Source organism: Trichogramma pretiosum, unplaced genomic scaffold (genome assembly GCF_000599845.2).
Source record: "Trichogramma pretiosum strain Unisexual culture from Peru unplaced genomic scaffold, Tpre_2.0 scaffold44, whole genome shotgun sequence".
Classification (NCBI taxonomy): Eukaryota; Metazoa; Arthropoda; class Insecta; order Hymenoptera; family Trichogrammatidae; genus Trichogramma; species Trichogramma pretiosum.
This window is the reverse complement of record NW_019641632.1, coordinates 516,111-530,073: the sequence shown is the minus strand read 5'-3', so window position 1 is coordinate 530,073 and position 13,963 is coordinate 516,111. Positions and strand designations below refer to the sequence as shown.

The following is a 13,963-nucleotide window of genomic DNA, read 5'->3' as shown; positions in this document are numbered from 1 at the left end:
TTCTTTTGAAGCAAAGCCGCACAAAAGGTATACTTGCGGCAAAAAAATTCGGCAGTTATTCGGCGTACGAAAATTAAGAAACACGTTGTCGTTGTTGTTGTCGTTGTCGTCGTCGATGTCGTACAAAAATCTTGATTGTATACCAACGAACGTTCCGCGCATAACTCGCCGCGTTTTCTCTCCCTCTATATCTCGAGCACAAAAATCGAACATTAGTTTTTGGCTTTTATCGCGATTGTCTTTCAAACGCTGCGGAACGGCCTCTTTTACCTCTCTCTTTATCTCTTTTTTTTTCTTTCTCTCTGTCTCTTTCTACACGTCGTGCGGTCAACAATAGCCCTTGTATTATACGATCTTTTCTCGTACGTGGAGCGCTGCAAAAAAAATAAGAAAAAAAAATAGGAAAAAATCGAACGAAGCGCTTCTCTTCTTTGCGAGGAGATTTCCTTGAATTTTTTCGTCAAAAAAGTAGCTTTTTCTGCACGTACACCGCGCTAATGCCTGTGTATACGTCTGTGTGCGCGCGAGCGCGGCGCATTGTTTTCAGTCGAGCTTCTGCGCACGCGACTATACGTCGTGGTGGAGCAGTTCTTTGTTTTCGCTCGCTTATATTCTGGAGTGTTTGCGCCGAAGCTTCGCAGCAGCCACTAGCTAGCTCTTTCTCTCTCACCCTTCTTCTCTGGTATATCAAGTTTTGACGAATAAAAGCCCGCTTTTTCGAGTGAGAAACTTTCATTGGAAAAGTCCGAATTGATCTTCAGGTGCCAATTATATGCGTGTGTCCGACCGAATTCTCACTCGGAAAATGTGTAGTTCAACATCGATGCGTCGAAAATTAGATTTATATGAAACACCATCGTGTTAGATCGTTGCTATACCGCGTGCATCTTCATGTGTGCTCTACAAATGTAACGCGCCCCGATATATACTATACATAGATGATCGGCGCGTTGCGTTGATGTATAATCAAGCCAATAACAAACCATTCGAATTACGTTGGGTAAAAGCGGAAGTTCTCGTATTGTATATGTGCCGCTGCAGACGCGTGATACACACGCGCACAGCTATAATAGTAGCAACGGGAGAAACGCGCGCACAAACGCGGATCCGATTATTAATGCTCTTATTTCGAAATAGGAGCGGGTGGATTCTAAACACGCGATCGCATGAGGCGCGCGTCAAGCTCGCGAGCTTGTTACAACCACGTATATATAGCAGCAGTAGTAGTCGTAACGTAATGCATATCAATCGTGCATTTTCTTGCATAACGAGATTACGCGCATTATGACGTTGTGTTACTCGTTGTTGCTATAGTGGTATTGCTGCTGCTGCTGCTGCTGCTATGTATATACGCGAATCACTGCCGCGTGCACTGGAGGAATATAATTTGCGGCGGCTGCTGCCTGCTCGATACGTTATTCGTTATAATTTTATGCATAAATCGATGGGTCTGCAGCTGACTCGATCGCGCAGGTATAACATACGTATTATACGTATAGATGAAATTAGTTGACATATGAGAGAGAAGAGAGTCGGTCAAACAATTACGACGATGATTTACGCGAGCGATACATTATATATCCTGCGGGGCGATTCGTGCGCAAGCTTATATTACTATAGCATGTATACAGCGGAGGTGACGATTTTTATCGTCTTTTTTTTTCGACGAGATATGCGCGTTTTAAATATTTCGGAGAGCTTGCCAAGCGCCCCGCAACAACTAGCATAATGAGTGGCCATAAACGCGCGTGCAATTCGATCCCTCGAATCGTTTTCAAACGGATATTACCTGCTGTACACGTATGTGCGCGCGTGTGAGTGCAATCTTTGTAAAGAGAGAGCTTCACATATAACTACGCGAGCGCTCGATTCAAAAAGTAAAAATCGAATTATAATTCCCATTCGAGCTCTCGCGCATCCAGAGATCCGAAAGCGTGTATCGAGAATTAAAAAGAAATTAGCGCGCAAACTATGGCAATATTCCTCGGAGCTCGAGCATGAGCAGACACAGACACACACACCCGCACCATAGAAAATTAAACGCAATCGAGTTAGTTGTATCGATGCGTGCGCTTAGATATGTACACTCGCACGCAAGAACATGTACGCGTATAACATAGCTCGATGTGGAGCAAAAGCAAGTGCATACAACTATTATTGGTTTTCCATTATGTGCCCAGCCCCGCTTCTCTGACTCTGCTGCTGCTGCTGCTGCTGCTGCTGCTGTGCGGCGCATTCGGGGGCGCGCGTGGATTCTTGTACGCAATACACACGCGGCGCGTGCGTATAATTTCGTTTCGGATTAAGAACATCGACACGGCTTTGCGCAAAGTGCACGAGCTGCTGGTGTGTATGTACGTGTATTATTAAGGTGTGTGTGCGATGCGCCTCCCCCCGCTGCGCTTACTTTGTTGGAATCAAGCGACGCGCAACTTTTTAATCGAATGAAGAGAAAGAGAGATAGAGAGAGCGACGTCGCGACGCGAAACTTCCGTTACGCAAAGACGTCGTCGTCGTCGACGCCACCGTCGCACACATATAGCACACCAGTAACGATCAGGAAATGAATTTAGATTGTCGCGTGTTGTACAAGGCGCCGCTACTGGTGTATACGCACCCTGTATACCCCCGCTGGCTTTTGCGTCTTCGCGAGGGTATTTTTTTTGTCGAAATCTAACGCGTAATATACAACGTGGTTTTCATTCCCCTTCGAAGTTTGACAAGTCGCAATTTTGAAGATGATTTCATTTACCGAGAGACGCGCTGCTCGCGCGACACGATTCGAGCTTGGAGGATTCGCCTTGCGTGTATATATATTCTTTGATTGTAATTTGCTGCCGCCGCGCCCGCGTGACGTTTATCCAATGACGATCTCGCGTGGACGACGGCGCTTTGAATGTTTCATATTTTAATTAACACGCGCGCGCGCGCGGCAGAAGCAACGATCGTCGTCGGTGTCTTCGTAAAATAGTAATTAACGAATTCCAGTGAATTTTTTATTCAAAATCTACTTGATATAAATTGAAGTTGCAGTTTCGAAGCGATCCATTGTACCCCGTTCCGTATAGTTGGGAAGTATATAGTATGCCAGGGGGATAGTATATAGAAAGATACAGCTGCACACTGTTGTTGTTATATCCACGGGCAGCATATATGGGCAAGGCTCAGAATTTTTTCTATAATCGTGTTTTATAGAAAAGTAGTTGTGCATAAAGCCGAGATCTAGATTTCTATATCACGTGTAAGCGCCACAAATTATATTTTACTGCTAAAAAATAGTGAAAAATTAGCGAGAACCCACGAAGCACGATTATTTGAGAAATTCAGAGCTTTACCCATATATATCCAGCCGCTGGAGTAAGTTGTGAATTTAGTAAAACTCTAAAAAGTTCTATTCACAAGTTACGAAAGTTTTCCACTTCATACAGTCTATAACACGCTTATATTACCTACTCGAAACGAGTAGCTTTTGTACGTACATATATATTATAAGCACAAAAGCATTCCTGAGCCTAAAAAATAAAGGAAGTAAGATACAGCCCCGCAATTCACCCGTAACACTGACGATCAGCGATGGCAAAAATTAAAAATAAAATGAGAATACCTTATATTTTATTCTTTAGCCAGACTATGAATGGTCGGAAGCATGCAGGGAAGAAAGCTTCGACCATTGATGAAATGAAAACGAACCCCATGACCGGAAAATATTGCACAGTACTTGATGATTCTGGCATGCTTTTCATTTCGTTCATCACTCTTATACTTTTATTGTTTTCTGGACTCAGTTTTGAATGATTTTTAGATAATTTCCACCTTACATGAGCAAACTCAAATCGTTGCAAGAATCAGATTCAGAATGGACGGATGATCTCGATGCTCCTGTATAACTATGAAACTTTATTTTTTCACGTTTGGATTTGATTAAGACATCTAGCGGTTAAATCTGATACTCATCGTCAATGAGCTTATGAATGTGTTTCTCTTAGTTCTACAGTTACTTGTTTTCCACTGTAATACATTTATCTTGCGTCATCATTGATTATTTAGACATACATACATTGTTAGACACATATTCAAAAAAATTTCACAGTAATATAAAAATCCAAGTAAATTAAAATTTCAATGAAAAATTCAACCTAGAAGAACCCTAAAATCGTACTTCTGCTGGTTTGATTTTTCTAATTGATTTATTCATTTTATTCAATTTCAACATTTTTGTTAATTCATTTTTATGTAAAGTTTGCATTTTCTTTCTGTTTGATGCCTATCAGCTTAATAGTAGCACTGTTTCTAAAATCTATAAGAAAGAAACTAAGTTTATCACGCGTGTTGCTGTTTGTTCAAGCAACCCTCCATTATACCCTCGATTACTGAATTCGCTCATTTTTCATGAGCCTCTCGTTTTCTTCTCGTACCCAACGCGTCTAAAGAGTTGTCTAAAACACGTTCATTGCGGTGTTTTATAATAAGTAGACATAACTTTTGTAAATGAGCTGAGCCACGATGATCTTCATTATATGCCACGCGTATCAATTCGCATTCATTCGCCGTATAAGGAGCTGGCTGCTAGTACGATGCGAGGAAGAGAGCAGGAACTCCGAGAGTCGCATACAGAGAGAGAGAGAGAGAGAGAAACTTCTATACGATTACATTGAAACCCTATTAGCAAGTTCGCAAGCCATCGTTTCTACGATATAGTTCTCCTCGGCATATACATACATATACGGATGCTCGCGAGCGAACGAGAGCTTGTTGAATTATCGAGAACTGCACTGCGGCTTGTATATGAGCAGTTTTTTCATATATGTACAACTTTTGTGCGGGGGGTTCTCGGATCTGCCCCAAAATTTAGTATGTTATTTGGGTATGTGAAAATAGCCTTCAGGTAAATTTTTAGCCCTCTAGGGGCCTTAGGGCCCAAATTTGGGCCCCTCGAAGGTCCAAAAATAGCCGTTTTTACCTATTTTTGCGTATTATTCAAATATTTGTAACTCGGGCACCGGTGCATATTTTTTAACTCTGAGGGTCGCATTTTTTAGGTCAAGACATGTACTTTTCGTAAAAAAATTATGTAGAGCTCGATAGACCAACCCCCGGTTATGGGGGGGCAATGAAGGGGGATGAAAAATCGCAAAATTGACGTTTTTTAGCTTTTTTTGAATTGATGCAGAAGGCGACTGGATTGACGTATTTACTTTTGCAACGTCTCATTTTAAAGGTATTTTTATTACCTTTAAATTGCCGTGCGCAGAATTAAGATTGGTTCAAAAACGACGGAGATAGAGCTGTTTAAAGGTGTCAACATTATGAAAAAAGGCGTTTTTTCGAGATTTCGATAAGCTGTAACTTTTTTCTAGTAACATGAATCTCTTTGAAATTTTATGTGAAAGTAGTTGATTACATGTAGTTTGAAGCCATGTAGGTAAGGATCTTGGTATTTGCCTCTATAACCGAAAACGAGGCCCCCGAAATCCGGCACTTTAGCCCTTATATAGGCAAAATACATGTTAAATTGGGCGGCAAAACTATTTGGTAACTCCTGAAATTATCGCAAAATAAACATAAAAAAAAAATCAAAAACCCCATATTAAACGTATTTTTCGACGAGGAATCCAATGGTAACCTCGAATTTGACCTTGAACATAACCTCTAAACTATAGCGAACCAAAATTGATTTTTCGCACGGTGACCCCCTTTTTTTATTTCAGATTTGAAAAGAGCGGAAAATTTCACGTTCAAATACATATTTCGTTTTTTTTTTCAAGGTAATTTTAAGGGCCCCACAGTTTGAAAATGAAGGCTCCATTAAAACTAATATTAAACTCAGCCAAAGAGTTTATTCTTGATCTGTGGGGCCCTTAAAATTACCTTGAAAAAAAAAACGAAATATGTATTTGAACGTGAAATTTTCCGCTCTTTTCAAATCTGAAATAAAAAAAGGGGGTCACCGTGCGAAAAATCAATTTTGGTTCGCTATAGTTTAGAGGTTATGTTCAAGGTCAAATTCGAGGTTACCATTGGATTCCTCGTCGAAAAATACGTTTAATATGGGGTTTTTGATTTTTTTTTTATGTTTATTTTGCGATAATTTCAGGAGTTACCAAATAGTTTTGCCGCCCAATTTAACATGTATTTTGCCTATATAAGGGCTAAAGTGCCGGATTTCGGGGGCCTCGTTTTCGGTTATAGAGGCAAATACCAAGATCCTTACCTACATGGCTTCAAACTACATGTAATCAACTACTTTCACATAAAATTTCAAAGAGATTCATGTTACTAGAAAAAAGTTACAGCTTATCGAAATCTCGAAAAAACGCCTTTTTTCATAATGTTGACACCTTTAAACAGCTCTATCTCCGTCGTTTTTGAACCAATCTTAATTCTGCGCACGGCAATTTAAAGGTAATAAAAATACCTTTAAAATGAGACGTTGCAAAAGTAAATACGTCAATCCAGTCGCCTTCTGCATCAATTCAAAAAAAGCTAAAAAACGTCAATTTTGCGATTTTTCATCCCCCTTCATTGCCCCCCCATAACCGGGGGTTGGTCTATCGAGCTCTACATAATTTTTTTACAAAAAGTACATGTCTTGACCTAAAAAATGCGACCCTCAGAGTTGAAAAATATGCACCGGTGCCCGAGTTACAAATATTTGAATAATACGCAAAAATAGGTAAAAACGGCTATTTTTGGACCTTCGAGGGGCCCAAATTTGGGCCCTAAGGCCCCTAGCGGGCTAAAAATTTACCTGAAGGCTATTTTCACATACCCAAATAACATACTAAATTTTGGGGCAGATCCGAGAACCCCCCGCACAAAAGTTGTACATATATGAAAAAACTGCTCATATATATCTCGTACGTGTTGGTGAAGAGAAGATCGACTGTGTTTGGGTTTATATCCATGAGAATACTCTCGTTCGCGCGTGAGCATCTCTTTCCCAAAAGCGAGTTTCCAGGCAGCTTCGTCACAAGTTTATGGTGCTGTAACCCTGGCTGTGCGACAATGGGCGAGCGTAAGAATAAGACTGTAATACAGAGTGCGCGCGAGCGAGCGAGCAGTCCAAGTGTACGAATTAGCCAATTCGTCGTCGGACGAATCTTGTTTCGTGAGCGAATGCAGTCCAGGGACACGCCGCGCGTTGTAGTCTGCGTCATTTTTCTTCGTAAAATTCCATTACAGCTTTTAGGGGAAAGCTGCGCCTTGAGTCGAGCAACGCTCCGGATATGTATAATATACTCACCAGTGGTGAAAGTCAATAATTTGTTGGGCGTTCGAGCAAAAAGTTTTCGGACCTAAGAGATCGAAACTAAATCTCGCGCAGCGAGGGTATATTGAACTCGCTGGGATGAAAGTCGCAGTTGGGGGGTGGCGCGGGCGACGTGTTCATCAGAGAGGAGGCGAACTTAATAATTACGATATTCGCAGTGAGCGATTAAAGCTAACAATCTCTTTAATACCTTTCGGATTTCTCTTTATTTTCTGTCTCAGGCGTGCGCACAAAAAAAGAGGTGTACGCTGCATTACGTATATATATAAAGTCTCGAAAGAAGGGAGGCAGAGGCAAAAAAAAGCCCCGCACGGAGATTACACGAACTGCCGGAAGGGGCTAGCGGAGCTGAGACGAAGAAAAATAATTAAACGAGTAACAGGATGAGAAAGGTAAGGCACTCGGCCGATCCGGAGCTTTGATAGATTGGTCCCTTCTGTGCAAGTATATGTATGTGAATGTGAGCGCGTATACATTTCTCCCCTCACACACGCGAGGCAGGCAAGATCGAATGCGATCGATGCGGTACGTATTATATACCCGCGACGACGACCACGTCGTCTCAATTTGATTGATTAGCAAACACCTTAATTGTGGTTATAATAGGAAAACGTTGTATACAGTTGCACATAATTGACGAATGTCTATAAGAGTTTTTAATTTTAATATATAATATATTTACAGTTATTTTTACCACGTTGTGACTCAAAGGGAAATCTTCAGCAGACTCGTATCAGAAATTTGTTCCATTTACTTTGCATAATTAATTAATTTAATATTGCACCGTAGCACATATGATTAATTTTAATTAACTTGCCTCTCTCTCTCTCTCGCTCACTCTCTCGATTAATATTTACGCGAGCACGAGGGTCGGTTTGAAAATAATTAATTAAAAGACCTTTAATGGAAATCAAATAAGACGAAGAATTATTTCGAAAATGAAAATAATAAAAATTGCCAATTTTCCTCGTAGCAGATAACTAACGTGAAAAGCCTCGGTTGCAGTAACTTTGTTTCGCGGAGGGATCATCTTGCGTACATTACAAGAGAGACAAAGAGGGAGGGAGGGAGGGAGAGAGAGAGGGAGTGAGTCGCAGCAGCTATATCCTTTTAATTCTCAAATTTCAGCGCGCAGCAGCTCACTCGAGTTAGTCACAGTGAGAAAGACGTCGTCTCTATCTCTAGGCTGCTGCACAACTCCGGCGGCAGCTTCGCGTCCTCTACACACGCTTATTGGGAGGCTAATCACGCGCCACTCTCCATTACATTAATTAAAACTTAGCTCGCTCCAGCGAGCGTCTATTACATTGTGCTGTTGCTCGTGCTGCTGCTCCTGCAGCGTCGCTCGCTGTGCTGCTCTGTTATTCGCGCGATGCGCTGTTTCTCAAAAAAAAAGAAGTTTGAGCTTCAGACGCTCGAGTTTTTTTCCTCTTTTGAGCGGACATTTTTTTGCAATCGATTCGCGAAAGACCCAAGCTTTATCGAGAAATATACAGTACAAAATAGGCAATTACAAAAAGACAATCGAAATGGAATTAGCCAAAGTACGAAAATATTCAAGCAAAAGGCTTTTTATAAGTACAATTTTCATTATAATAAGGTACTTTCCATATACAGAATCACGAGCGAGCGCTAAATAAAAAAAAGAAGAAAAAAAAGGAAAACGAGAAAAAGACATTCCAAGGAAAAAGTTCGAGATTGCAGAATTTTAAAAGGTTTTCCGGTCCGGACTATGGAACGCGAGGCATAGCAAATACATTCTTAAGCCACCTTAGGGGATCTTCTTTTGGGAGGATTGCTTATTCGCGCCGCGTAGCCGAAAGAAAGCAGCTTTGTTATGCGCTCGCCGCCGCTCCTTATAGCTCCAAAGTTGTTTTTTTACTCTTCTCTTTTTTTTCGTTCATTTTGTTTTATTTATTTTGCCTCCGTTTCTCTGAATTAATGAAACTTCAGTCCCCATTCGTTATATGCATGAGTATTAAAGCTCCCTTACGTGTGTAAATTTAATGGACCAGTGACTTTGAGAGATGTCTTATTATATTCGTTTGAAAAGTATACGGCAACAATTATAATTTAATTAATATTTTTCTCGCGTCTTATTTGAGCGGAATAAAAAATTTAAAACATGAAAGAAAACCTGTTATTTTTAAGTTAATTAAATGTATAAAATTAAAATAAAATCAGCGAGTAAAAATGTTATCTCGTTTATCAATGCGAAGATAAAATTTCGGTTATTCGCGTTAAAAAACTTGAACAAATATTCACGCGGGGCATGCATTCCCCAGGTATATGAATATTTTTGCCTCTCTTTCTATCTATCTATCTATCTCTCTCGCTCGCGCCGCAAAGCTGCTGCTGCCGCTGCCGCTCGGCGAGATATTAAATTCTTTTTCACGCGCGAGCATTTCGCTCTCTTAGCAGGAAAAAATGCGATCGCGACGCTGTTTTAAAAATGTCAATGTAGCGTAAAATTTATCCTCACTGTTATTCCTCGTCGCTACATACACGACGAGCGCGCGCGTGCATAAAGCTCGTATTTACTTGTACCTGTTTCTCTACTTTTTTTGTGCTTGCCTCGCTCGCTTGCGTGCTGGCTTGCTTCTTCGTATAAATCTCATCCTTAGCCAGGCTAACCGTGTATACCTCTGTGCTCGCGTGTGTGCGTGGTGTACAGAGCGCGAGCATTTGTAGCCTTTTCTTACGTGTCGTGTTTCATACCGAAATACTTTTCACGGACTCGGAGTATTATTATTCTCTCGCTCCTCTCGAGCTCTCCCTCATGGCTTTCCTCTGCAACAGCAGCAGCCGCTTTTTTTTCTCTCTACCCGCTCATGGTGGTCTTGTGTGTGCGATTATTGTCACTGTAAAATGTGTGTATACGTCTCTCTTTATTTCTTACACAGAGTGCGTGAAACGCCCAACTAGGATACCGTTTATCTTATGGTAATGCCCGGCAATTTTCTTTTCTCTCACACAGCGGCAGTAGCAACAGCAGCAAGAAGCTTTTATATATCCTTTTCCTTTTATTTTTCCCTCTCGGTATCGCGATGATTATCTCCTCGAGTTTGATCAGTCCAAGAAATTTTACTCTTTTCTACTTTGGCGCGCGGCACTTATGGAAATTAACATTTGTTAGTTATCAAGCTTTGAAAAGCGAAAGTTATAAATGCAGTATATGTATACGTAGGCAACAGCAGCAGCAGCAGCAGTAGTAGCTCGACTGTGAGAAGAAGTCGAGAGTGCGACTTGCAACGATGAATGTCAAGTGCCTAACGAGTACTTTTCGCGCGCAGTCGAGCTTCACGACTCTTAACCTCTTTTCTTAATTAAAGTAGTTTTAGCGTTTCAAATTGCGCTCACTGCAACGCGCCCGTACTACGTGTGTATGTATGTTTCGTTTCGTTTCTCGTTTATATAAATGTAGTTTTAACAGCTCTCGTAACGGCTATCGTGCCGGCTTTAGTTTTTGAAGCAAAAAAGAAAGAAGAAGAGATTTTCGACCCGCAAACGATCGATACCAGCTGGTTTGATATGATTCGGCCTTATTACGATAAAAAAAATGTCTTACATAAACACACGCATATGCACGCAGATACGTGCGGACATCCGTACGTGCGATGAACTTGCGCAAGCTCACGGCGGCGAATATAAACAGGCGCATACACACATCCAGACGTACACATTGCGCGATGCAGCAGCAGCAGCAGTGAGAATTCATGAAATTCGCTGAGTTTGAATAGGCAATCTGCCCCACCTTCAATCTCCCTGAGGCGCGACCGGCCAAAGAGAGCACGTTTTCCCACCGGGGGAGAGAGAGAGGAAAGGCATGTGCGTTTGCTGATTCGCAATGCATTCCCTCTGTACATATAGATGTGTATGTGTGTGTGTGTGTGAGTGAGAGAGAAAGCACCATTGGGGATTCGAACGCGCTCGCGCACTTCTCGCGCGTGTGTATGTGCGGGTGCTCTTTACGTTCGAGTGCGGAGCGTGTGTGTCTGCTGCTGTATACGTATACGTGCTGTAAGCAGGAGCAAGAGAGTTTAGAGACCTTTGCTAACGCAGCAGAGGCATATATACGAGCTGAGTAGAGGAAAAAAAAAGATATATAATGTAAGACTGATGGGTGCAATTTGCTAGCAAAGTATGCACGTATATTACCGGCTGCGGTACGATGACTCATCAAAATATTACGGAACGTTATTTTCAATACCATATTATAATACCCATGGTAAAATTATACGCATGTTATATAATATTATAATCGACTCACTGATCGTAAATGAGAAACATATCTCCTTGATTCTCGCTGCATTGGCCTTTGTTGGATATGCGCGTGCCGTTAATCGTTATCAAGGTGTTCTCGCCCGATTGGAACCAGCTTCCCCTCCACTGCGCTGGAAATTGACAGTTCGAGCCTGAAAAAAACAACAAAGATTATAAGTATAAAATAAGTTTAAAGACTCGAACGTTTATATTTATCTTTATTGAGTAAATATTGCTTGTGGCACGCGATGATCAAAAGTATATTAATCCAAATTTAATGAAGTTGGGGCTGGCCTGATATACAGTTTGGCAGAATATATCGATTCTACGCTGCTGCTTCGGTGCGACGACGACGACGACGATGTACTCTGGCGCCACGGCAAGAAAACGTAAAGCCGTGTTTCGCGTGTGTAAGCCGATAAATTGACCTAAGTCGATTAAATTAAGGGCGTACTTGTTGTTTGTAACGAACACATTAGTCCCCGGTGAATTATATATATAGCCGGAATAGGTGCATACGATGGGTCGAGCTTCATTAAATTCTCAACGTTAAAGCGGACACAAAAGTTGTTAATTTTGCTTGAAATTATAGATTTAACATTATTGACTCGGATGATTAATGCAGCTGCTGGAATACACTTGGCCGTAACATAATCTTTATACGTTAGGGACATGAAGGAAAATATAGTTAAAACCAAATCGTCACGATTAATAAGGCAGTCTTTTCGACTAGTTGCTAGACGTTCTTGAACTTGAGAAACTTAAAGAACCTAGGGCGAACAAAAAAGTCTCCGAAGGAGAGGGAAAAGTAGGAAAAAAAGGCAGGGGAAAGAGTAAAAGAAAAGTATCCGGTTGAGGAAACACAAGAGAAAGAAAGCAGAAGAAACCATGGAACTTTGTTCTTATGGCTTTTACAAGTTTTGTTAAAAAACACACAAAAAAAAGAACTAGCGGTGAGCGACTAGTAGGTAAAAAAAAGAAGAAGAAGGATATAGCCTTTTGCTTTCATTCGGAATCACAAGTTGGTCGGGCTCCTGGATATTGCAAAAGAAAAATTAAGATAAGTCTCTACGTTTGAGACTTCATTTTTTTATACACTCCAAGACTTTTACTACTTTTCCTTTTTTTTCTTCTCCTCCGCTCCTTCTCTCTTCCTTCTCGAGAAAAGATTGATTGATTCAGAAATTAAGAAAGTTTAAGAGCTTGCCAGCGAGCGAGCGAGCGCGCGCGCGGTGAGCATGTATATATATCAGCAGCAACTCAGTTGGCTTGAGGCTTTTTTAATATTTTTGAGCCCGTTTAAAAGTAAATTAGATGCTTGTTGAAACTTGATATATTTTTCGATTATTTTCCGCCCAAGAAACTGCGCAATCCAGCGTTGTACACAATATTGCATCCTTTTATTTTTTATTTATTTTTTTTTTAGCTACGCCGTATAAAAAAGTTCAGTTATTAAGCGTTATAACTTTGCAGCTCGCGAAAGTTTAACCCCCGCTCCGGAAAAATAATTAGTAAATAATAAAGGTATCGAAAGAGTTTGCCCGTCACCGCACTACCGCCGACACGGTTGACTGCTGCGCGAATATATAAAGCACGACGCGCTGCGGGCGATACGTATCACGCACAAGCGCTTAAAAATATAAATATCGTGTCCTGGGTTTTGACGAGCCAGAAAAATCGTTCATCCATTGAATTCTATACGTTGTCAAAGGATCAACACATGGTGTGCACTGCTGCTGCCTGACCATCGCACGGATGCTCGTCTTCTCTTTTCGCATTATATTCTTTTATACAACACGTGCTCTTCTATATATACACCACGGTATACATCATGTTTTCTCGCTTTTCTTTTCCGATATTAATGTCTATTTTCTTTTCACTCATCCACGCACACACACACACATGCGGTGTATGGGCGCATATTATCTATCGCTCACTTACGAAAGAACGAGTACAGTCACGGAGCGTGCAGCTTTTTTCTATTTTTTTTTCGATTTTTTTTGTGACTCTCTTTGTTGTTGCGAGATTTTGTTCCACTTCGAATTATACTACCGACGTTGCTGTCAAAAAAAATTCGATACACACTCGCGCGCGCGCGCGTGCTTGTGCTCGTATACGCCTGATCTCGGCGCTTATATTTTTTTTGTACTCGTTGAAACACAAAAATTCATCAGAAAAAAAGTTAGAACAAAAAATTGACGGATTCGTTGCCGGTTTACTGGAGCACTCGACGGAGTGAAACTTTAGAAATATCTTTTGTGTGCCAATTTTTTTTATCCCATTTTCTCTGAGATAGAACAAAAAATAAATTTAAAAAATGGAGCATCGCCCCCGGTCGTATTCAACGATATTGAGTCAATTTTCGCTCGTCATCAAGTCGTTTGATTTTAATTGAATGAAATAAAAAGCAGCAGCTTATCAACTATAAGC

The 13,963-nt window shown here is 41.0% G+C and overlaps 1 protein-coding gene across 2 annotated transcripts in view; it reads right to left on the bottom strand.

The window, feature by feature from the left end:
• LOC106652588 overlaps positions 1-13,963 on the bottom strand; it is a 221,109-nt gene that overhangs the window by 31,720 nt on the left and 175,426 nt on the right. For both annotated transcript variants that reach the window (XM_023459291.1, XM_023459292.1), the window contains exon 3: positions 11,541-11,685. In XM_023459291.1, the coding sequence (XP_023315059.1) occupies positions 11,541-11,685 (145 nt within the window). The remainder of the gene's footprint in view (positions 1-11,540; positions 11,686-13,963) is intronic.